The following is a 25,000-nucleotide window of genomic DNA, read 5'->3' as shown; positions in this document are numbered from 1 at the left end:
AAAAAATTGTGCATTTCGTACAAATACTGCAGTGGATATGCAGTGGCACAATTTATTTGTGAATAAAAATCTAGCCTCTTTTAATGCTGGTATTGCGGAGAAGTACCGTCGGAAGAAGGGCGAATGGTCGTTCACAAGAGAGCAAAAACATCTTTGTCGTTCATTCGCTAATATTAATTAATGTTTATTTCCAATGACAGCGACCACGTAACAATGAACTTGTAACTTTTTATGTCGGAAATAACCTTGATCGATTTCGAGCTACCCTTGTCGCCAAAGGTCTCTTCGCTATAGATATTTGTGCTCTTGAATACAAGCATTTAGGTGAAAAATCTCCTTTTTTATCATAATTCGGTGTTGAAAATCCAAATATATGGATAAAATACGACAACAAATTTACCCATGGGTATAACCCATTTTCTGTGGTGCGAGCGCGGGAAAGCTCAACTTGGGGTTCCGACTCGCGCAGCATGTCAGTAGTCTGTGAGACGGTGTTCCGGTAGGATGTCGCTGGGCACGCCCAAGGAGTGCGCGCTCGATCCAAATGGATGCATATGTTTGGAAAAGATTTTAGCCAGTTTTAGTACACCAATATCGGAAGAACAAGCATGGGCTTTGTGTTACAATTTTGTTAAGTGTTTCAATCAATTGAGCGCTGAAGAGAAGTCAAGAGCAGTGACCGTAGCAAGATTAAAACATGTACAGCTTCATAAAGATGGATATTTGCACGAATCTACATTCCTTCCTACAGGAGACACAGAAGGTAAGTCACATTTATGTATGCCAGGGAGCTTTATTCAAGATGTGTGCAAAGAATATCATGTTAGGAATCCTCTCACAAAAACACTTCCGTCGAACCGGTATCGGCACATGAGAATGGTCCTGAAATTGGTCTGCTTTATTGAATTCAGACAAATCGTTTGTGATTAAAAATGCGTAATTCCTCATCAACATATATATATATATATATATATATATATATATATATATATATATATATATATATATATCACCTTGTCCAAATACTATTCCTGGATGACAGCCATAAAAATCCCTGGTCAACTGATCCTTTCGGCATCTTCTGTTCTACCGTTTGGCAAACATTGGAACCAATTAATATAAAAGTGAACGTCGTGTTTATTTAACTAAATAAACGATAGTGTTGTGAATAATACGTGTTTATGTGTGCAGTGCTATAGAAGTGAAAGCTCTACATATGCCAGAAATTGGCTGTGATTTTAATTGAACCAGATTTTGAATCGACCGAATTTGTATTGATAAAACATCGATTAGTAGACGTGCGAGTGTGTGTGTGGTAACATTCAGAAGTGCAGTCCTCGATGGGGTCAGTCTGGCCAAGGTGCTGTTATGGTCACGTCATTGTCCTAATCACTTGCGCAAAGCAGACCAAATATTTTCAGGACCTCGGTAAGCCTACTATGATGGGATGTTTCCAGTGTGATGCTGAACTAAGCAATCAGGTAGCCTGTTGTTTCCGGCATGGAAAACTGACAGTAGGTAGACATGCCTGTTGATACTGCTTTCGTATAGGCCTACAGGAGGCTGAGTTACGTAATGCGGTGCCTAAAGGGCGGAGGTGCGCTCTCTGAGACGAGCAACAGCCAAATCGATAAAGGGAGCCTCGCCCCCCCCCCCGACACCCCCACCTTCCCTCCCTCCCCCCCAACCTCACTGGGGCTGGACTACAGCTGTTATGTTCATGAGTGGCTGTCGCCTCTCAGAGACGCTTCTCTTCTTTTTCTGTTGGATTGCTTTAAAGATGATTTTATATATGTATATATATATTCTCTACCCAGTTAGCCTATCTTCACCTTTATCTGTGAGCCTAGCTAGTTCAGATGTACAAGATGGTGGGCGTGTGGTACCGAACTCTGGACCATTTCTTTGTTTCTTAGATATGGTCACTTGGTCAGGTTAACACATGCTTGTTGTACATTGCTGCTCAGAATGCACCTGACAATCAGTTTTATTTTTTGATATCTTATTTAGATTCTTCGAAGATGTGCCAATCATGGATGTTTGGTGGAGTGGATTCTCTTTACTTTAGAGCTATCCACTTTAGTTTATTGTTTTCGTGTTTGTGGAATCATGACAAACCTGGTTTTGCGTTGGTGCTGTGACATCCAAGCGCAGCCTACGCTAGAAAGGGTACTGGACAGTACATATATGTAAATATTTTTTTTCCTAAGTGTTATTTATTGGTTTATTTATGCTTTTACTTTTTTATATTTAGGGCTTAATTTAAGGAACATTGACAATATGTAGATAATAGGTCTGCACATAATTAACCCTATTTCCTACCAATTGGGGTGGGGATCAGAGATTGAAAATGAAATATGGCAGCAACCAGAATACAAGAAAGAAGGCAACCCGGTACGGAATGGATTAATCGAGATAGTGTTGCATCACGCTGACAACCGAAGTCGTCCTATCTAACCCGTTTGCACTGCTAGGAGGGCGGGATAGGGGTATAGATTAAAATCTGCTGGCGGTAGCTAGTGCAGATGTAAATCTGGTCAATAGTAGTGAAAGGGTTAACGTGTGTCATATATGGTGTGTCCAGGGATTGGCCGACCGGCAATGTTAATTTCCATCACTTCGGTGACATACCCTTCAGGAGCAGGGCCGATCCCTGGATTTGATTTAAGATTTGCATGGGGATATTACATGACGGGGGGTGTTCGCATTCACATATGACATTTCGATGGAATGTCATGTATTCAGGAACTGCAGGCATGCGTGAGATTCACCATATTCTGGATCACGTGCTGGACTGGTGGTCGACGCGTATAATTCTCTCGGATGTGAGCTCAGGTCTCGTGTGTGGGTGTTTGGACTAGGTGCCTTACACACACACACACCAACCTGCTTCAAGAATGGTAATAACTGCTAGTATTGTTAATAAAGTTTTCAATTGCTGAGCGTGGCTCGATCTTTGGCCTGCACCGTCGCAAGCCCACGGCGTTAACCACTCCACCAGCAAGTGTGTGTTTGTACATGTGTGTGCGCGCGCAACATAATCACTAAAATGCTAATGCGCTGTTTGCGAGCTCGACGTTACCGACTGGGCGGGGAGGTGCGCGGGGGAGTGAGGGGGGTGGGGTGTACTGACAGATGCTAACGTACATAGTAACCGGGACATTTGTGATACAAACTAAAACCTGACGTTAGTATTGTTTCATGTATGTCTCTTCCTATGGGGTCTTGGGTGCGAATGTTGTCGTTCACCCGCAACATAGGGAGAGATGGGTTGTGTAAAGGATGTGTTTACTACTTTACCATAATGCATCGGATATGAACTATGGTCGTGTTTTTTTTTCTTTTCTTTTTCGTAAGGCGCTCGGCATCGTCCAGTCAGCGTGCTTTATTGATTAATTAATTTATTTATTGTATATGCATTTGATTATTATTATTATTCATTTGTATTCATGTGTTCTTTTATTCTCATGTTCTATGTTGTGTTGGGGGCGCTGCTATCGTGATTCAGCTCAAACCGAAGTGGTCTTGATAAAGAAAAGCCATGATTCATTGACTCGGTCTAAAGACTTGACCCAGTCTGGTTTTTACTATGTTCCCAAGTAGTTGACATTTTTCAGTACAAGAAAATGCCTTACACCATAACATGAACGCCGTATGTCACGCAGAATGATTGGCGAAGTACGTTTTTATACAGTGAAAACCTTGAGATTGGTCAGTACGTGACGGTACAGCGCAACTGAAGCTTGTCAAATTGCGTTAGACAATGAAAGGGACCCGTGAAGGAACACTCCCCCCCTCCCCCCCCCACCTTCAGTACCGGGAAGATGAAGGCGTGAGTAAGCTCATGCTTGGAAGCCGGTATTTAGTACCGGTATAGCCCTCGGTAATATAACGGCCACGGTCTGGGTTGCTGAACTAGAATTTTTGTTTTATTTTATTTGTTTGTTAATATGTGCATTCATTTTTCGGTAATTCTTGCGTCATTGACCTTTGTGTTTTCACTCTTACGTTGGTAAACAATACGTGGTGTACGTTTTTAATTTGTATGTTTGCGGTAAGTAAACTTTGCGAGCGAATTTGTGGCAAAATACTTTTGGGTATATCGCATGCGTTTACACGTGGAGGTGCCTTGGTACGACCTAGACCGCCACCTTTATTCCATATATTTTGGATCGCCAGTAGCCGTTGGGTTTGAACTTGGCTCCCACGTGGTACGAAACACCATTAGGTTTGGTATGTGGTCATGGATACCGAGACTTGGGACAGCAGTAGGGGCTGGGTGCGTGGTGGCGTCCCTGCACTATTGTGTACTGGTCGTAAGCTTTGTACACTGGTATTTGGTGTTATGTGGTCCCCGGTTCCTCATTGTAATGCCATGCACCGGGGATGTTTTCTTGAACCGGTTTTCGGTTGGGTAGTCATAGCATAGTGATGCATCTTGTGATGCACTGAGGGTGCTCTCGTAGACTTTCCTCGTTTTATGATTATGTCTAGGCGTCGGAGCTGTTTTTGGTGTGGGTATCATTGCCTTACAGATTTCCCGCGCTTACAAGTTGCGGTGGACACATGCTTTCCCTGAGGTAAAAGCAGGGGAGTTTAAGTATGTAACGCGGGTGTATGTGTGTGAGGTATTCTGACAAGTTGACTTGAGTGTGAATGAGAAACACGGAAGTCTTAGTCTGAGTTTATTGCAGAGTAAGCTTATCTGCGAAACTAGTTAGGAATACACTCAGACATTCTTGCGATTCCTTTTCCCACTCACGTCATCGCGCGCGCTCGCGCACACACATTATTATTGTTATTATTATTCATGATTGGAAATACCCCCTTCAGAGGGTTCGAACTCTTATACACTAGAGGCACATGTTGACCACTATCCACCAATCCGTTTCGACTCTTATTTCACGTGGAAAGCTGGACAGTCACAGAATGAAGTGTGTGTGGTTCATTGGAGCTAGTCTCGCCCTACCCCGTATGCAGGCACTGCGTAAGGTTAATAAAATAGTTTAGCGCTGGCCGCATGTTCACCTGCAAAATTGGTATCGTAATTAAAGTGATGAAATTTGCTGTTGCATAGCGACGCAGGTATGTAACTTTATGATGCCTGTAATAAACTGTAATTGCACGTGCGATAACAAAAACGTATTTAAAATGTGTGAGACAATGATATGATTGACACTGACATTAAGAACGTAATTATCTGCATCATTCAGGTACTGTAAGTGCTACACGGCTGGATAACATAATGAAGACCTAATGGAGATCTCTCACCTTAAGAGCAGTTCGTTGCATCCCGCGCGCAGGCTTGCCAACCCTTCGGATCCGGCGGTCATAGCCGTCTTTTCAAAATCGTCTCACGCCAGATTTAGGATACTTGAATTACTGCACAGAATAATGTCAATGATGTGATTGGTGATATATATATATATATATATATATATATATATATATAATTTCAGTTTCTGAATATGCTTTTGTATGTTTCAGCCCTTTTCTGCTACAACGAGAACCCAGTATCCAAATATATATCTACTGGATGTTATGTGGGTTTGGCATGATACTGTCCCCAGAGTTCAGTAAAATCGTCTGGCGATATCGATGTTTAAACATTCAATGGCATTGTAACGAAAGAAAGTTTCAGAGTAGGTGTAGGAACAGGATTGTTAGATTATATTAGTTATTAGCATATATTTGTGTATTTTGTGTACTTGCCCGTCTTTGTGTTCCTGACTATACAGTACAGGAAGCAGAGGTATTGTTGTAGGGTAGAACGGATTGAAGAAGCGGATGGGGTTTAGGTGAGGGAGATGGTTCTATGCTTGTCGAATTAAGGTGGATGTAGAGTGATTATTATTATTATTATTATTATTATTCGTTCAGCTTGAAGGGTTATTAGGGAAGTATTCTGTGCTTCCCTCGTCTTAGATAAGGACCGTATCGACCCTCGGTCGGAGGCGGAGGTCCATTAGTGTGCTGGGTGCATCAATTTGTGCGCGCGCGATAAATCGAGTGCAGGCTACATGTAACATAAATGTACAATTTTCGTGTGACCAGGAATCACAGAGTGATCACGCACAGAAACCTTTAGCACTGTTGCGGATCCCTGAATTCGGTTTCTCTTCAGGGTTCCACGGAACAAGTTCCCTCCCTTTCACTCGGAACAGTTGTCATCTAATCACGTGTCCTTCAACCTTCTGTATTAGCCTCGATTTGTTCGTTCCGGGTAGTTGGCGCCTAAGGCTAGTTATGAATTGTCCTCGCTTGTCTACATGATTTAGGCCTAATGAATTACAAACGTGCATTCCATGTGCGTTGTTGGTTAATGATATTCCAGGTAAGTATCGGTGTTGTGTAATATTTATTATTCATGATTTGAACAGATAATACGTTCCATAACCGTAGCCAACAGTATAATCGCACACTCGCCCTCTCGATTACATGCTCGGTGGTTTTATTTTGAAAGTGAAAGATAATCGAGTTCTTTCTCACTGGCCGTTACGCACGTAAACCCATATGCTCCCTCACCTCCCTTCACACTAGCGATTCTCAACCAGGCTGTAAAGTTATCCACTGATGGTAGAAATTACATGATGGGGGGAGGGGGAGGGTAGATGTATCTTACCTGAAAGCTTGGTGATCATTCTGTGGAATGTCCGTTTTCTTTTTCTTTTTTCTTTATTTTTTATTATTATTATGCGAAACCTGTTTTTGTGCTGTCATATCGGAGATGAATATCCGAATGCATATGCATATTTTGTGTGTTCAGTATATATATATATATATATATATATATATATATATATATATATGACAGGAAGAGTTGAGAATCACGTATACTAACCATATTTAGAAGTTTATAATCCATTACATGACATACGTTGAGTCTTGCTTACCAGTCATCCAGTGGTTGTGTCTATCTTTTTTTTTTTTTTTTCTTTTTTTTTTTCTCTAGGGGCCATGTTCGTTAAGAGTCATGGCTAGAATTAACGGGGACCATATGCTGTGACATATATTACTATATATTGTGAGAAATCTGAATATGATAAAGAAACATCACTCCGTCCTGGAAGAATAATTATAAGATAATAATGATTGACATTGTAATAAAGCAAAGGGTTTCCATAAAAATTATATTATTGTTATTATTATTATTATACAGAGGGGCGGGTGGGATTTGAGAAAAATGAAGGAGAGCCACTTATGTCGAGAATTCATGAATGAGAGAATGGAATGGAAAATGTGAGAACCTGGTCCATCCGATCTACGCCGGCTCGTCACCCGCCACCGTTCCTCCTCCACCCACACCTGTGCGTCTCCCTCCAGGTGTTGCACCTGTAACTTGCCCAGCAACCTGCACTCCTCATCCTATTTTTCACTGCCAAAGCAGGTTGGATATTTTGCCAGACTTCCCTACGTTACGTTGGGTTAGTTTTTGTTAAATTAATTACAATACGATTGCATAGGTTAGGTAGTTATGCAAAACAGTTGTCAGAAGGATTCTTTCGCACATGTGCCCTGCCGTTGCACAATTCAACTATCTCCTGCAGCTTGATGTAGGACATTTTTTATGTTTTGCAACCCTCCCAGCCCCGTCCTCAGCTTATCCTCTTAACCCAGTGTCTTTTTCATTGGTGTTCTTTTTCATTATTTGTATTTTGTTTCTCTTGCTGCACGCTCCACTATCTCCCAAATTAAGCGGATGCTGCTTCTGTCCCCGTTGTGGGTTCTTTGGGTGTAGTTTCACCAGACTTCAATGCCGAGGAAATTGTGTGCTCAGACGTATAGCAATTTTCTTCCCGCCATCAGCCCCTCCCCACTCACTCCCACCCCCTCCCTCCATATCCCCATCCAACCGCCAGCCAGGACACTTGGGCAGCTTTTGTTCCCAAACTGCCTCTGTCGCTTGTCGGCTATTTCTCGGCCTATCTTCTTTGTTGTCCCCTTCTCTCGCTTTACGCTGTTCATTTTTTCCTGTGTACACTTTCACGAGCTCCCCCCCCCCCCCGGCTCATCACCCGTTGCCCTTTCCACCACATTGTGCTCTGTGCCCTTTCTGTAAGTTGTACCTCTTCACTCCCTTCACCCTCTCCCCTCCTTCGTTGGTCTTACTATTTCAGTGTTCTGGTTTTCCTCCTCGGCCTGTGGTGTCTCTTCATTCTATTTTCCTAACCGCACCCCCCCCCTCTCCGAACACACGCCACTACCACCACTAGTTCAGTTGATATATATATATATATATATATATATATATATATATATATATATATATATTTGGTGACCAAACATAACTTTAATATTATCTTCCACCCACATCTCTCCTCCCGATTCCCAACCGCTTCCTCCTCCTTCCCCCTTCTACCTCCTTTTCCTCCCCATCCCCCCTTCTGCCTCGTCTTCCTGCCTACCGCTCTCCAGCACACACACCATCAAGCCCTACTTCCTGTTCTTTTGTCTCCAACTAATCAAGCTCGTCATGGCGATCCGGCAGCAAAGCCTCCGCCGTTGTTTCCCAGTATCTATGGGCCCAAGGAGAGGCACGTAGCGTCTGCACAACTCTCCTCCATCCTGTTAGGAAGTTTGGTGGGGTTTGAAGGGAAGTCTGAGAGGGAAAAAGGTTTAGAAAGGAGTAATTTGTAGTCACGGTGGTAAACCAATCGTGACGATGCGTTTCTCGGGAAGGCTAGGGGGAAATGGTGACCATTGTGTGTGTGGTCGGGCCTTCGTTCTTCGGGTAGCTGCTAGTTGAGTTTGAATTTGAAAGTATGTGCACGGATGTACACTGATCGTAATACTAGATTTTTGTGTTTTTTCAGACTTCATTATTCATATTGTTCAATTTGTTAACTAGTCCTGATTTATCGTTTTACTTTTTACTGCGAGTAGGTTGCAATGTATGTTCAGGTTGCCTGTGTATTGTAAATCTGATTTTATATTCTGCTATGTGTACCCAGCATGACGTCATCCATGTGCTCGTCTACCTAAAGGCGTGGTACTTGTGCGCATGTACAACTTGCCTGTACGCCACCTGTTGGTCAGTCACCTACGCAAGGATGCATATTCCTTGCCAGTTCACGCTACGAACCCTGCTCCTTTAGTCTAGTCGAAGTTCCTAATGGCGTCATTGACACCACACGCTTCGATTGCAGTCGTCGTTTTCCCCGGGTAATTTTCCGTCAGTCGTAGTTCCTAAAACCATCCTATTCTCGTTTTTGCTCCTCTTCTTTCTTAATTAGAAACGTAGTTGCTTGTTAGAAAAAAATACATCTCTCTGTGTAGTCGTTTTTCTTGCGTGGAGTCTTATCTTCGGAAGGGTTGGTAGCTCCATTGGCTAAATGTCGACATCCCTGCGTTTTCTTAATCGTTTGAAGGAAACTCTGCCGGCTGTGAGTACCTTTTGTGTACGGATCAAAGGAAGGTATGGGTGGCTTTTCGCACGAACGGGCTTGTGGTTAAGAACAGGTGGGGGGGAAGGGGATGTCCTGCGTCGCCTCGCCGACGCGTTCTGCGCATGCGTGCATAGGCGTGATGGGACGCATGTCTGCTTCTCCACCACTGACTTTCCGCTTCGCTTCGTCAAACGTCGACATGGTTGACGTTCACTGCTGTTGGCGGAAGAGTTCTCTTTTCATCTAGACACGAGCTTTACTACGTCAACACCGTGACTTGATTGATGGATATTGTTCTTCTATTGTACTATGTAACTGTATGGTGTGCTGTGCAGTCCAAGAAGACAGTGTAGGGTTACGGTAATAGCTAATTTTTATACTTTTCATCACTATGTATAGATTTTGTACACATTTCTTTGATCATTAGCCATGATGGAATATGTAAATGTATATTGAAGTACGGATATGATCTGCCTCAAAGTAATTTACGATAAGTCATGCTTTAGCAGTTGTTCTCAAAATGTGGTTCATGGAATCTGGGGTGGGATGAGGAGGAAGAGGAAAAATCGGAAACCACTTGTAGTTTCTGGAAATCCGACGATTCTATTCAGTAGTGAAGTGGTTTCCAGGAGGTTAAGGAACAGAACTTCATAAATATGGGATGCGTCAGCAAACGGAACAGTGAAGCCCTGCAGTCGTCGACCTGCATTAGCAGCAACAAGACGGGCAGGATGCGTCATCGTGCCTGGTCCGGTGGGATGGAGTGACTCATTACAAGGAAGATTCGCTCGTTAACGTAGACTAACGACTCAGTGCCGTGACTCTTATTGCTAAGGCAGATTAGGGACGACTCGCCCCTACACACATACACACCTCGTGGCGCTGTGGTTAGAGTTCTCGCCTGCCACTACGGCGGTCCGGGTTTGACTGCCGACTCCCTCCCAGGGCTGAAATAATTTCAGTATCTCTTCTCTTCGAGTCGTTACTCCAACTCTCGTGGGCTGGGAGTTGGAGGTGTGTGTGCGTGTAAGGTCACATTATTACCCATAGATCGGTCATACGAGCTCTGAGCTCTCTTCCGGGAGGGAAACAGCTGTCGATCACGAGTCCAACACGTGATCCAAAGACCAAGGTGAATCACACACATCTAAGTAATTGAACAATCTCAAAAGACTTGCATGAACAACAGTTATTCTGAGCTCTCGGTGGGTGTTGGGGGTGGGGTGGGTAATATGAACCGTCACTACGTTGAGGTGGGTGATGGCCCGATGCAAGATCGTCGATCTACATCGGCTATATTTGGCTTGCCAGTCAAAAGACGGCGTGACATCCAGCGCCCGTGTCGCCTTAATATCACGTCTAAATCGGGTGGGTGGCTCGTGTGATACAAGGCGGTCAAGTCCCTCGCTGCGGCGACGCCCGTCTTGATACATTTTATTCTGGCTAATGACAGGTGATTTCATTTGGCTGGGTGGTGAGGTGGGAGGCTAAAGAGTTTAGGCTTGTGTATTGTACCTGAACCTGGATCATTAATTGGTGGAATTGCTTGGTACTGGGCGGGAGTGTCGTCTGTAACGTAACCGTAATGAAAGGGTCAAGGGTTCGAGTTATCTGGAGAGGTGCCATGCTGGGGAGGATCACGGGTGGATTAGGTCGAGGTTGTAATGCGTTGCTGCTACACGGAGGTTGCGCCGCGGGGGTGCTGGGCGGGATCGGCTCGCTCCGGTGGGTCGTCGATGTCTTTGGGGTTACTGGGGCGTGATAGTACTGGGAGATTCTCGGGTGAGGCGGTTTGATTTCATTCGGTACATACTTGCATACATATGTGTGCGCCAAAGTCTCATTCTCTTAACCCGATATATATATATATATATATATATATATATATATATATATATATATATATATATATATATATATATATATATATATATATATATATATTTTTTTTTTTAAGACACTCTAAGACAATCAAGCGTAATAGTATTGCGATAGATCATACTGGGATCATTATGTAAAGTCATTGGAATTATCACCGTGTGGGGGGGGGCGTGTTGAATAAAATCTCTTGGCGACAGACTTGAAATTAACCTGCCAATCGTTCCGTTGCCTCCGAGTGGGTTAACTTGATGGGTTTAGCCATTTCGATGAGTTAAACTCGTCATCCAGAATAGCAAGACTTCTGTCGCATTGAAGGCGATGCGTAGCCGTTGTGAATTTGGTCGACATGTAAATATTCTTTTTCTAATGTTGTCGATTTGAGATGTTGTTTACGATACTTTGAGTTTTCCTAGTTGTAGTCACCCCTGAACTAGGAATTATTTAGGATGTATCTTTTCACGTATGTTGATCACTTTATTTCCACTACTATGCCTCCTGAACCACGACACAAAAATGTGTATCATTTAAAGATCTCATTGGCAGTAGCCATATTTATACACAACCATATTTTTTATTTCCTACATACCTCTTTTCCCATCTCACAAACACCAATCCCGCGCGAGATTTTTTTAAGGTAGTCCATGGTCTTCTACAATCTCCGTTTTACTATCTTTCATAAATTTCTTCACCTCTGTGACCGCACCTCTTCGGTGCGATATTGACCCCAAGGATGGAAAGGCTGGGTGCTACTGGAAAAATACTTGTAGACAAAATAATACTTCGTGACTAGTCGGTAAAGTATGTACAGGAAGGGAAGATAATCGTACAGCATTTGGTCTGTTCTCAAAGGTCCCCATACTCCTTAGGAAGGTGCTACCTGGAGCTAAGGTCCCTTCTGTAAGGTCCAACCTTTTGCCAAGGCCAAGGCATTGCCTAAGGTCTATAGCTCCTGAAGGCCCAGTGTGTCTCAGTGTAAGCAAGAACGAGGAAGTCGTTACGGTTGGGTCGGTGGGCTCTGTCCGCGGTTCTGCCAGTACCCCCACCCCGACCCCCCTTTGCCCCCTCCGGTTTCGTCTTTGGACCTTTCCGTCACCCGCAGCCTTTGTTTACGTATTTCTTCGATCTATGCTTGTTTATGTATTGTTTATCTATTGTTATTGTATTATTCATCTATTGTTTGTTTTTGTATTATTTATCTATTATTTGTTTTTGTATTATTTATCTATTGTTTGTTTTTGTATTATTTATCTATTATTTGTTTTTGTATTATTTATCTATTGTTTGTTTTTGTATTATTTATCTATTATTTGTTTATGTATTATTCGTTATTTGTTTTCCTGTTGTGCATTTGTGAGTAGATATTTAATCAAATAAGTGTTGCAGAAAGCGCGCGCACACACACACACACACACACACACACACACACACACACACACACACACACACACAATGTCCGTCCTTGTTCTTGTTTTTGTTCTTCGTTGCTGCTGTTGCCAAGGCTTCCCTCAGCCTGCGGGGCTCGGGAGACAACCGGCATTACATTTTCTTTGGGGTCAGAGTGCACAGGGCTTGCGGATGCGTACGAGCCGCAGGAAGTGCGTGTCCTCTGCGGCAGGTTGCGGAGGTGCTGCGGCAGAAGAGGAACGGGTTTGGGTTTTAAGGTTGTTTTAAGGTTTGAAGGTAGGAGTTGAGGTTCTACCCTATCCATCGAGAAAATTGTCATGATATTCTTTAAGGTTTCCTTTAAGGTTGTACTAATATTTTTTGAGATTCTGATAATGACATTATTTTTATGAGGTTGTTCTGATAGTGTTTAAGGTTGTGATGTCTGAGGTTGCCAATATGAGTTTTAAGGTTAAGATGGTTTTTAAGGTTGACAATAATATTTTTAAGGTCCTAATGATTTTTAAGGTTGTCAAGATAATTTTTAAAGTTGTCCTGATGATTTTTAAGGTTGGCCAAATAATCATTTGGGTTGTTCTGGTAATAGTTTGTGATAGCTCTTGCAAAAGAACCACTGGCGATAGCACTACTTGCGTTTTCAATTCCTTTGTGTGTGTGTGTGTGTGCGCGCGCGCTTCCCTGTTCCACGGGACCCTCCTGCGGCTAATCGAGGTTCTGGCTGCTGCCTCTTTCCGAGTGTGACCCACGCGACGACCTCTCCGATTACTTCTGCAGGGCTGTCGTAAAAACCGCCACCGTTCAGGGTAGCGGGGGGGGGAGGGGGAGTCGCTGGCAAGGGGTCGAACCTGATGGCATGTTAAGGCCTTCGCCTCGCTTCGCGTTGTCTCGCGTCGGTAGTTACAAAGGAGGTGCATGCCGACAGGAGACATTTTGGTTCATAACTATCTCGGACGCAATAAAAAAAGATAATATTGATAAATAAATTAACAAATAAATTATAATTACATTGGCTTCAAGGATCTGGTGAACCAACGGAAGGGCATCACCGTTTCTCTTGAGTTGATTAAAATCGTCTGGCAGACCTTTGAGTACATGGTACATAAGTGGGCACTTCCACTTTTACGGTAGTTGCCCAGTGGGACCATTTGGAGCAACTCACGCTTGCCCCGCAGACGAAATCCATCTGAGATGTTAAAAAAATGGTTAATATTTTTCCTCGTAGCTGTATTAGTCTCAACACGGGCTTCTTATGAAAATGAGACTAGATCTTCTGATGTTACGTGATGCGTGGTCGGGGACTTGTACAATCCTTTCGAACCATCGCACGTAGCTCAGTCGCTAGCGTCTTAACTTTGTGATTATATACGCACAGGTCAGGGTTCGAATCCCTTGGCAGAGCTTCTAAAATGTCTAAAAAAAATCATATATATATATATATATATATATATATATATATATATATATATATATATATATATATATTGTGCCAGTCTTTCTGATTCGTTGATCCCCGAGTGCCAACATGAGTACTTTTTGTTGTGCAAATTACTCCCACATACGAGGTGGTGGTGATAGTTGGGGGCATGCCAGTGAATTGGGACGATAATAACTGTTAACTCCTCAATATTACCAAATATGGCTCTGGTAAACTACGGCCCTCGTTATTATCATTATCATTATTATTATTTTATTTTTTATTATTATTTTTTCGAATGGCCTGGCATACTAGGGTTTTCTGCTCGCTGTTTTGCGGGGTTAATCCCACGAAAATGCAGACTGGTTTCCTCGTAAATGAATTAAATTTTTTAGCATTGGTCAGAAAATCGGTAGAATATAGAAGCCTTTGTAACGCTTCAGTTTTTAGCTAAACACAATCCTCTGTCGTTGGTTAGGATGGGATCTTGTTCTGGTAATTTAGGTAAAAGCTTTATCTAGATGGTTTCACCTCATTTATCGCTGTTACCTCCTCCATTTGCTCAGAATAGTGTTGTCTGATGTTAAAACCAGTCTGTCCTCTTATCAAATGAGTCGAGGCTAGGCACAACCTTAATTGGGTGAATTAAATCTTGTGATTTAGCTAGAAAAGAAGCTCTAGAATGGTATCCTATACACGATTTAATCAAACAAGCCTTAACTACGTTGCTGTGACGTCACTGTATCAAACGAATTCACCTTGTCAGCGCTGCTGATGACGTGTACATTTGGTTGATCTGTCGTCAGGTGATTTTATTCAGCAGAGGGGGGAACCTGAGTAGCAAAGGGGTTCGAACCAATGCACAAAGGTTCTTCGTAACCTTTGCTGGGCTGACCTGGCGTTGGGCATCATGCAACCTCGCTTATATGAATGGAAGTCGTGATGTTGGTGACTATGCGTGCCACTGGGTGTATACCTGGATATAATGGTTTTCTCTTCCTTCTCTTCCTCCTCCTCCTCCTCCTCCTCTTCCTCCTCCTCCTCCTCTTCCTCCTCCTCCTCTTCCTCCTCCTCCTCTTTCTTCTCCTCTTCCTCCTCTTCCTTCTCCTCCCCCTCTTCCTTCTCCTCCCCCTCTTCCTTCTCCTTCCTTCTCTTCCTTCTCCTCCTCCTCCTCCTCCTCCTCCTCTTCCTTCTCCTCCTTTTCTTCCTCCTCGTTTTTATTTTCGTTTTCCTCGTATTTTTTCTTTTCATTCCTCTTAGTCTTCTTCAGTTCTTCTTTTTCTTCTTCATGGTCATCATGGCGAGTGAGGTTGGGTCAGGATCTCTTCTTCCGGGTCACTCGTTCCAGGGGGGGACGAAGAGATGGAAGCTCAGGAGCTTCTCCGTGAGTGAGGCTGAGCTCTTGCCAATAGGTGGTGATAACCGCCCTCACCTCCATCGCCTGCATTTCCTGTCTGGAGGTCGTTGACTTATCCCCTACCTCCCCCCCCCCAAAAAAAAAAAGTAAAATATGTGTATTAACATTAATTTTTGGACTTGTGAAACCAAGGGTACAACATCATCAGAGAAGAAACATTTCGCCAGGTTGTAATGGACGGAGTGACAATGGATAATTGGAGTAATGAAGAATATCCCCAAGACAGTCGTGGTGGAAGAAGATCGTGTGAGACGACGCCATTGTTCTGGATGACTCGTCTGTTGACCCCCCCCCCCTCCCCCGAGGACCAGTCCTTGGGGGGAACTCGTACGTGAATCGCAGATTAATTACGAGCTGTTATGGTCCAGGAAGCACAGGTCTCGTTTTACGAGCTCTCAGATATGTACGGGAGGAGGGTGAGGTGGGTTTGGGTGTTCGAGATTGGCGCCAAAATATCGGGAAGCGGGTTGGTTTGCTTTGGGAAGAAAGAAGAATGCTGACGATATGACGTCACGTCGTCGTACGCTTGGCTGTCAACGATTTCAGTCCGCTATTTTATTCCCATGTTGTTGGTATTATTATTATTATTATTATTATTATTATTATTATTATTATTGTCATCATCATTATTATTACAATTATATACTTTTGAGAAACTTGTTGAAAATGACGTGCCCTCTGTACCCCCTCACAAACGTTCCTTCGGCTACATAAAATAATTTGATATCAGCTAGATTGCAGAATGGGTTTCTCTCACCTGAATAAAATCACCTGGCAGTAACCAGAATGTCTACAAGACTCGCAAAGTTCAGCGAAAGAGTTTGGGCAGAATTGCGGTATCTTGGGTACCGTCGTGATGACGTCATATCGTCAGTTTCCTTTGTCGGTTTTTTTCCAAGCGAACTGACACCAAAATACGGACAGACGTGTGTGATAGTAACGTTGTAGGTCACATATTTTCACAGTATTCCTCTCAACATCTCTCCTCCTCCTCCTCCTTCTCCTCCTCGTTGAACTCTTCATCTGTGCTTCCTGATACCATCTCCGTTGGTTTACCTTGTTTCCTCCCCCTCCCCACCCCCGTCGCCTCCCCCTCCATCATCTTTAGGAAGTGTTTATCGCCTTCCCCTTCCCATTTCTCTCTTCTCCCTCCTCCTCCTTCCTCCTCCTTTCTTTCACCTTCGTCCTTCCCCCTTCCTCCTCCCTCTTCCTCCCACCCACTTCTTTCTTCTTCCCTCCTTTCTCCTCCCTCCTTCGTCCTCCCTCTTTCCATTCTTCCTCTCCTCTTCCCTCTCCCCTCTTCTCTCTCCCCTTCTCTCCCATCCTCTCCCATCCTCTCCCCTCTCCTCTCCCCCTTCCCTCTCCCCCTTCCCTCCGCCCACCAACTACTCCAATGTTCATCTGACCATTAGCATCAACCTCCCTGCAGTAACTAGATTATTTTTTATTTTATGCTGTACTATCTATAACATTTCAGAACTTGTTAGGAACAACATTCCCGATACTGCTAACTCACTATTGTGTCAAACTTGTCACAGTGAAAGATTGATCCTGTAGGATGTTGACGAGCCCATAATTCTAAGTTGAGAACGTGATGGTACTAGTGACTAGTAAAACGAGGTGGCTGGCTCAGGGGTGACTAGGGTTAGGGGGTTGGGATTGGAGGTTAGTGGGTAACGTTAGTGTGTTGCTGGGGGGAGTGGGGAGGGGATGCACGTAAAGATTGGTTTGCTTAAAATATTGTTTCCCGGATGTGAGTGGATGCTTTGGATAAACGAGGTGTCAGCCATTTGCGGTAATTTGTTGTTTACGTTTGATCGTAGGTCGGAGGCACTATGTTATGCTCATAATAGGTTGGTTGGGTTGCTGTTATGATCCCAACGGTTATATATATATATATATATATATATATATATATATATATATATATATATATATATATATACATACATACATACATATACATATATATACATACATACACACACTTATTACGTCAGGTCGGCCTCCTGTTTGCTTTGTGACGTCACAACTGGTCTGTGTTCTTTACAACCCCAGTCTGTCTCTTTTCTTAAAAACATAAGAATGAAGGAGACTGCAAGAGACCATAAGGCCTACACTAGACCTTATGGTCTCCCAGTCTGGCTCTTTTCTTAAGAACGTAAGAATGAAGGAGACTGCAAGAGACCATAGGGCCTACACTAGACCTTATGGTCTATCAGTGTGGCTCTTTTCTAGAACGTAAGAACGAAGGAGACTGCGAGAGACCATAAGGCCTACACTAGACCTTATGGCTCTTTTCTTGCTTTATGACATTAGGCTGGTTCTGCTGGATTAATGACACCAGGTTAGTTTTTCTGTCGTTTTATGGTGTCAGGTCAGGTAAGGTCAGGTTGGGTTTCTTTGGTTTATGGCATAATGTCGGTCTTCGTTATCTTTCTCTCTCTCTCTCTCTCTCTCTCTCTCTCTCTCTCTCTCTCTCTCTCTCTCTCTTTAATCTATATATAACTTTCTTGAATGGTGTCCTGACTCCAGGAGTGGCCCAGCCAATATTTTAGGGACTTCATTTATACTTCCAACGGATGAAATCACTTGGCATTCCTTTATTATTGAAGATAAATTTCCTTTAAAAAATCTAGTTGCTTGTATTGTGTATTCTCCAATCCCTCCTTGCATCTCTACCACATAATGACTACTCCTCTTCGGAGTGGCATTGCTCCCAAGGATAGAAGCACTGGTTATTGCTGACGTAACATAGAAAATAAAAATGTAAATTAAGGAATAGGCAACACAGGTCGCCCCCATTTCCAGCCATCGTTACCCAAGTCATCAGTAATCGTTTTTTCCCTTACCTTTCTGTTTTATCCTTAATGACTCGCTCCCCGTTTTCTATTGGCCATTAGCACAGTCGCCTCGTATTCTTCCATCCGGAAGGATTACTCATTCGAGTTCTCTTTGTCACGGCGTCCTTAGAGGTCAACTTCGCTTTGGGACACCCATCCGACGCGCCCTTACGAGCATACGCGCCCCAAGCCGAGTGTAGACGGCGCCGTAGAGGCGAGATTTGCATGTTTTGTCTTTGGGAATTGGGCCTTGTTGGCTCTGGGTTGTTGTGGTCTCGTGTAGTTAACCCGGCTCAAGGCCATACAAGAGGGGATGAGGGCGGGGGGGGGGGACCAGGAGGGGGGGGAGGGGGGATCTTGCGACGGTAGCGTTTGGGGCGCTAATGTAAATCGTCCGCTTCTCATATAATCATCCAATTTGTTCCCTCTGTGGGTTTTTTGATTGCGGTGTTGTTCAACCAGGGGTGAATGTATCTTTGGACAGGGGGGAGGTGGGTCAATGTAAGGGAATATAAAGACATCACACACACACACACACACACACACGAGGTCATATACCTGACTAGATGTTAACCATAGTGGGCAGTATACAGTGCATACTAAACTTTTAACATTGGCTTTTTTTTTTAGGTCATGCTGCATATTCGTAATTAGAAAGCCTGGTTTTGTTGAGCACTATATATATATATATATATATATATATATATATATATATATATATATATATATATATGTATATATATATATATATATATAATATGATTGTGTGTGTGTGTGTGTGTGTGTATTTTTTGGGGGGGCATCTGTGATTGCGGACATGGGTTAAGCATGCTAGTCACTCGACCACTATGCCCCCCCCTCCCGATAGAAATTAAAACTGAGGAAGGACATTGAGAAATATGAATGGTTGATGATGATTGCGATTCTGTATCTATTTCTTTATTTATAATATTTGTGTGTATCTGTTCTGTGCACGTACCACCGAACTTGAACCAGGAAGGAGGACTCGATCCTCTTCCTCCTCCTCCCGGCGGGGCTCTCGTCGAAGTGACCACCCCCCGTCTGCGACCCACTCCGCCCGGCGCCTTCAGGGTGCCAACGCTCGTTTCGTATGCGACCTGGGAACCGCGTCATAACGGACGCGGGCATGATCTGGCCGGGCACCACGATGTAACGGACAACGGCCGGGAACCACGTTGTAACGGACAACGGCCGGGCACTGGCGCATAACAACTACCCCGGACCCGCGGCTTCGCTACGATGACTTGTCAGAGTTGGTTCAAATCGTCTATAGTCTCATTACAGCTCATCGCTTTACTAAGACGGCTTGTCATGGTCGGTTCAGATCGTCTATAATGCCATAACTAATCCCTTTATTATGGTGGCTTTTCAGAATTTGATCAGACCGTCTATAGTGCGTCACGTCAATTCATCCCTTATGCTACGACGTTGAATCAAATCGTCGGTAGAGACTGTCACATCATAATTCAGTGGTTCTCGGCCCACACGCACCTTTGGGAGAGCAAACCATGGTTGCTGATGTCTACTGTTGATATTTTTCGTTAACACTAAATAGATAAACACTCCCTCTTTAAGTTCTTAAACCATTAGTATCGTCTTGCAATCCAGATTATGTTTGGTTGCTGGCGTCCGTCGCATACAAGTACACGTTGACGTACAGTCGCCACAAGAACGACAGAGGGAGTTGGCACTTCGTCTCCGGAGAGGCCCGAAGATGACTGTCATTTCTTCCATTACATTTACTTGATTGGAATATGCAAGATAAGAGCTACGCTCTGCGGTCCCGTCTTTGTCCCCTTCTGTCAAACTTGGCTTCTTCTTCAACGCCTGACCAATGCATGACGCATCGTATGATGCGTTGCACGCAACCAAATCGATAGCCGCTTCCCGTTTTCTGTTTATTTATTCATTTGTTCGTTTATTCATTGTTCTTTTGATCTTGTTCCCTTTGACTCTCCTCCTCGTTTTCCTCTCCATCTTCTCCCTTCCTGTATCTCTTCCATTTCTCTCTCTCTCTCTCTCTCTCTCTCTCTCTCTCTCTCCTCCCCTCCCCTCCCCTCCCCTTATTCTCTCCTCACCTCTCCTTTTCCTCACCGTTGTTCTCTTATTCCGTCACTCATTTTCCCTCAAGTCTCGTTCCCTTTGATCTTTAACTTCCCATGTGTATCCTTCACTCTTTCATTCCATTCCCTTCGGCACTTTCCCTTCCCTCTCTTCTCTTCGCTTTTTTCCAGATCTCTTCCCCACATTTCCCCTTCCCTATACATCCTTACCTTTTCCCCTATCTCTCCCCTTCCCAATCCTTTTTTGTCCTTCTTCGTCTCGTGACTTTTCCCTCGCCTACCCTTTCTCTTATCTTCTCCCTCCCTCCCTCCCCCCCATCTCAACCACTTCTCCATTCTCTTTCACCCTTTCGATCTCCCCCCCCCCCGCCGTTCCTTCTCCCCATCGTCTTTCTATTTGCCACATTGTTGTCCGTATCTCATGCAGCTATCCATAGAAGAGGGGGAGGGAAGAAAACGAGGAGGAGGAGGGAAGAGGGCGAGGAGGAGGAGGAGGAGGAGGAGGAGGGGAAGGAGGAAGCACCTGTACTCTGCGGTCGGAAATGGCTGGTTTCTGAAGCTGAGTCGATCGTTGTGGAGGTAATAGGTAGGGACTTCTTGGAGGAAACCATGCTGGCGGTTTTCTTGCGGACACCCGTAATATGCCATCTCTCTCTCTCTCTCTCTCTCTCTCTCTCTCTCTCTCTCTCTCTCTCTCTCTCTCTCTATATATATATATATATATATATATATAATATATATATATATATATATATATATATATTCATATATATATATATATATATATGTATATTTGTTTGGGTGTAATAAAACACTTAGAGACGTGTGTTCTACAGATGCAAGGCAACCACTATGAAATGAAACGACTGGATCAGAGCGCTTTCGTGTATCACATCTTCAGTACAGAAATTCAGAGTACAAACAAACATACAGTAGGGAAAGGGGGACGTAAACACAAGGGATCCGTGTGTCAAGGACCTCTTTCCCCTACTGTATATTATATTTGTATTCTCTGTGTGTTTCTGTACTGGATGTAATACACGAAAGCGCTCCGCTTCAGTCGTTTTTCATCTTGGTTACCTTGCATATATATATATATATATATATATATATATATATATATATATATATATATATATATATACACACACACATATATATATAGTGTGTGTGCGTGCGTGCATTTACGAGCATGTGTATGTCCGCAGTAATGCACATAATGCATTTTTCATTGGTTACGTGGAGCTAGAATACCTTGCAACCTTTCTTGAGACGTCATTGTCAAAGGGCATTCCATCAAAGGTTGCACCTGTCTCGTTTGTCAATTCGCAACGAAATGCCCCAGAAATTAACCAAATCATGTGGTGACAGGAAGGACAAAGGAAGTGCCGCTCAGCTTAAAAAAAAAGATAATTTCGAGCTGGAGAGGTGCCACGGTGATGAATAGAATAGACTGGCGACAACTGGAACGAAAGTAAATGTGCCACCCGGTAGGGAAGGGGTTCCGGCAAGCTCGGCTTGTTTGGGGAGGATTAGGGTGGGCGGAGGTGGCTTTGGGTTTTGTGTGGAGGGGAGTGCGGGAGGAAGAGCAGGATGTGGGAAATCCTGTGGGGGTTCCTTTTCGATTGGTACCCCTGGGTATGGATGAAGAGTAGTCCACTACGGACATACACACATCTCTTCCCTCTCTCTCTCTCTCTCTCTCTCTCCACCTTTGTTTCCCTCTTTTCCTTTTTATTCATTTGAACTGAAATAATTTCAGTCAAATACTATTATTAACGAACTCAAAATTTGTAAATAACGCCTATAAACTAAATTTGGGTTGTGAGAAAAATGCAATATATATATTTATATATATATATATATATACATATACATATATATACATATACATACACACACACACACACACACACACACACACACACACACACACACACACACACACAAGACCATTCAACGAAAGATACATAGGTTCTTGTGGGAAGACGGAAAATAAACACAAAGATTAAAGACTGGAGATCCCAATCGTGCTGGGAAGGGAAAATGATCGCGCAGTTTTCACTACAAAGATTGTTTCCCAAGTGTGTTACGTAAACTTCTGTTCAAACTTCTAATCTAAAACGAACAATATCACAGCTCCACGTTTTGCTCTGAAGCATTCCAGGTCGACGGGAAAAAAATTAAGTTGTTTACATTCAACATGGCGAGCTAAATTAAACACTGGCCTGAATTTTATTATCCGAGGCGATTACAAGGCCGTGGCGTTAGGGGTTCGAAGCCGAGCGTGTTCGAGGGTTGGTCTTGAGGTTCTGGGTGTCTGCGTGGCCGTCTGTCCCCGGTGGCAGGGTTTTTTAGAACCCCCGTGGGCACGGAGAGGGAGGTTAACATGGAGTGCTTCAGGGGTGAACGAAGGATTCCTTTGCTGTTTCATCATATGGGTCTGGACTCATGCGAGAGACGGAGGGAAGATCGGAGTGCCTCAGGGGTCAATGAAGGAACCTCGTGAAGATTATACCTATTATTCAGGACGTGTCTGTCTCGGGCATAAGGGATCTTGACTATGGAATTATCTAATGCGATAAAGACGATCAAGACTTTCCTGGGTTGCGTAAGGTGTAGAGTTACGTCGCGGTTTTGGAGAGTTGAAGGACGAGACTGGGCCTTGGGACGACGGGGATGCTGGAGGAGGAGATGGAAGGGTAGAAGGGAGAAAGAGGGAAGGAGAAGGAAGTTTGTGGTATAAAATGCGGGAGGGAAGTGATGTATATACCTGTGTGTGTGTATGTATGGAATCCTGGACTCGATTCCCAGAATGTGCAATTGTTCAAGTCGCTTTTTGACGACTTCCCAACCCGTCTCTGCAACACTTATCAGTTACCAACACTTCAGTGTTGGCAACTGGTAAGTGTGATTTTGCTGGTTACATAGGTTTCAAACTTCATTCTCAATCACAGGCATTCCATCACGCTTGATACTTAACATTCATTATCTGTGCAACATTGCCCCACCAGGATTGACCCACTGTGGTGAGGTACAGAGGCTGTATCGTCTCTCATGGGAGAGTCTGGTGGTCTTGCAGTGGAACCTCAAGTCTTTACATGTTTATGTTTACCTTCATGTTATACAGGAATCCCAATACAAGCCACTGTATTGGGTCATCTAGGATTTGTGGACTTGTAATTTTCCCAATATTTCTATTCAAAATACTAGGATTTTTGTTTCCTAATATTCCTATTCAAAATACTATGATTTTGGTTTCTGTCACACATTTCTACAAGCACAAGCACAACTATTTTATGATTTAAATGAAAGTGTTTATGAAGGTAAGGGACCTCATGGTCGAGCAGGACAGGATTTTGGGTCGCAGACGAAAAAGATGAAGAACCATTGTATTACACTATGAAAGTAAACACACCAAATAATCAAACTCGAGGCGGTTCGATCTCTCGTTTACTTCGTCCTTATGTAAAGTTGCATCTTAAGGTTGTTTTCACCAAGGCAGATGCAGGCAGGAGGGGGAGACTGGATTCTTGATGGACGTTGGATACGATCATGACATTTTAAAGGTCGCTACTTGGCTGAAGCCTTTGGGTGATGATGTGACACGGTTGACGATACGTGACACTGCGAAGAGAGTTGGGATCTTGGTGATGACTAGATGTTTGTGTGTGCGATCTTTATCTCTCTCTTTCTCTCTCTCTCTCTCTCTCTCTCTCTCTCTCTCTCTCTCTCTCTTTCTCTATCCATATAGCGAAGATGTTCTTTATTTTAAGAAAAAATACTGGGCCAAAAGACACGCATGTCGTCGCTCCGTGAAGAGCGTTAAGGAAAAATCTTTCATGACTGGTGTTTGATGATCACAAGTTGTGGCTACGACAAGTGAGAACGGGGTTTGTGTGTGTGTGTGTGTGTGTGTGTGTGTGTGTACGTGTGTATGTGTCCGTGTGCAACGTATGTTTTGTGTTTTGTACCTACCGATCATATATGGTTTCTGTAGCTGTCGTGTGGAGAGTATGAAGGAGGAGATGGTGGTTGAGGTGGTGGTGGTGGAGAAGGGGGTGGTAGTGGCGGTGGAGAAGGTGGTTAAGGTGGTGGTGATGAACAAATGGAATAGTCACTTGTGCCCCTTTTAGCTCGGAACTTTTTCATCGTAACGAAGTTAACTATCCAGTGAGGTAGCCTCCTTGACACTTATAATCCTCCCCCTCCCTCCCTCCCTGCCTCCCTCTACTGAAGATGTACCACACATCTGAATGAAATCGTTTGATGACAGCAACTACATGATATCCTTTACCATCCATTGGTGTCTGGAAGGTACAATGTTGCAACGTGGGGGGAGCCAGCAGTGGATGGCGGGGGTAAAATATCTCTTCTTCAAGATATTCTCGGTTTGTGGTCGAATGTGTGGTCGAGTAGGATGCGCGTGCCCCTTCGAAGGAGGAGGTGGAGGAAGGAAGATTGGTAGATGGAAAAGGAGGACATGGGGGGAAAAGACGTGGAGGGAGAAGGAAAAAGGTAAGGAAGGAGTGACAAGGAAGGTCGACTGAAGATGCTGAAGGAGGAATACG

At 43.7% G+C, this 25,000-nt stretch overlaps 1 protein-coding gene across 3 annotated transcripts in view; it reads left to right on the top strand.

Moving 5' to 3' along the window:
• The first annotated feature begins 489 nt into the window (after positions 1–489).
• LOC143035048 (protein spire homolog 1-like) overlaps positions 490–25,000 on the top strand; it is a 579,804-nt gene continuing 555,293 nt past the window's right edge. For all 3 annotated transcript variants that reach the window (XM_076201518.1, XM_076201517.1, XM_076201516.1), the window contains exon 1: positions 490–763. In XM_076201518.1, coding sequence (XP_076057633.1) covers positions 505–763 — 259 coding nt within the window. In that variant the 5' untranslated portion in view covers positions 490–504. The remainder of the gene's footprint in view (positions 764–25,000) is intronic.

Source organism: Oratosquilla oratoria, chromosome 18 (assembly GCF_046742065.1).
Source record: "Oratosquilla oratoria isolate Oo_2021 chromosome 18, ASM4674206v1, whole genome shotgun sequence".
Taxonomy (NCBI): domain Eukaryota; kingdom Metazoa; phylum Arthropoda; class Malacostraca; order Stomatopoda; family Squillidae; genus Oratosquilla; species Oratosquilla oratoria.
The sequence above is the reverse complement of the archived record's forward strand: the minus strand, read 5'-3'. Positions and strand labels throughout refer to the sequence as shown.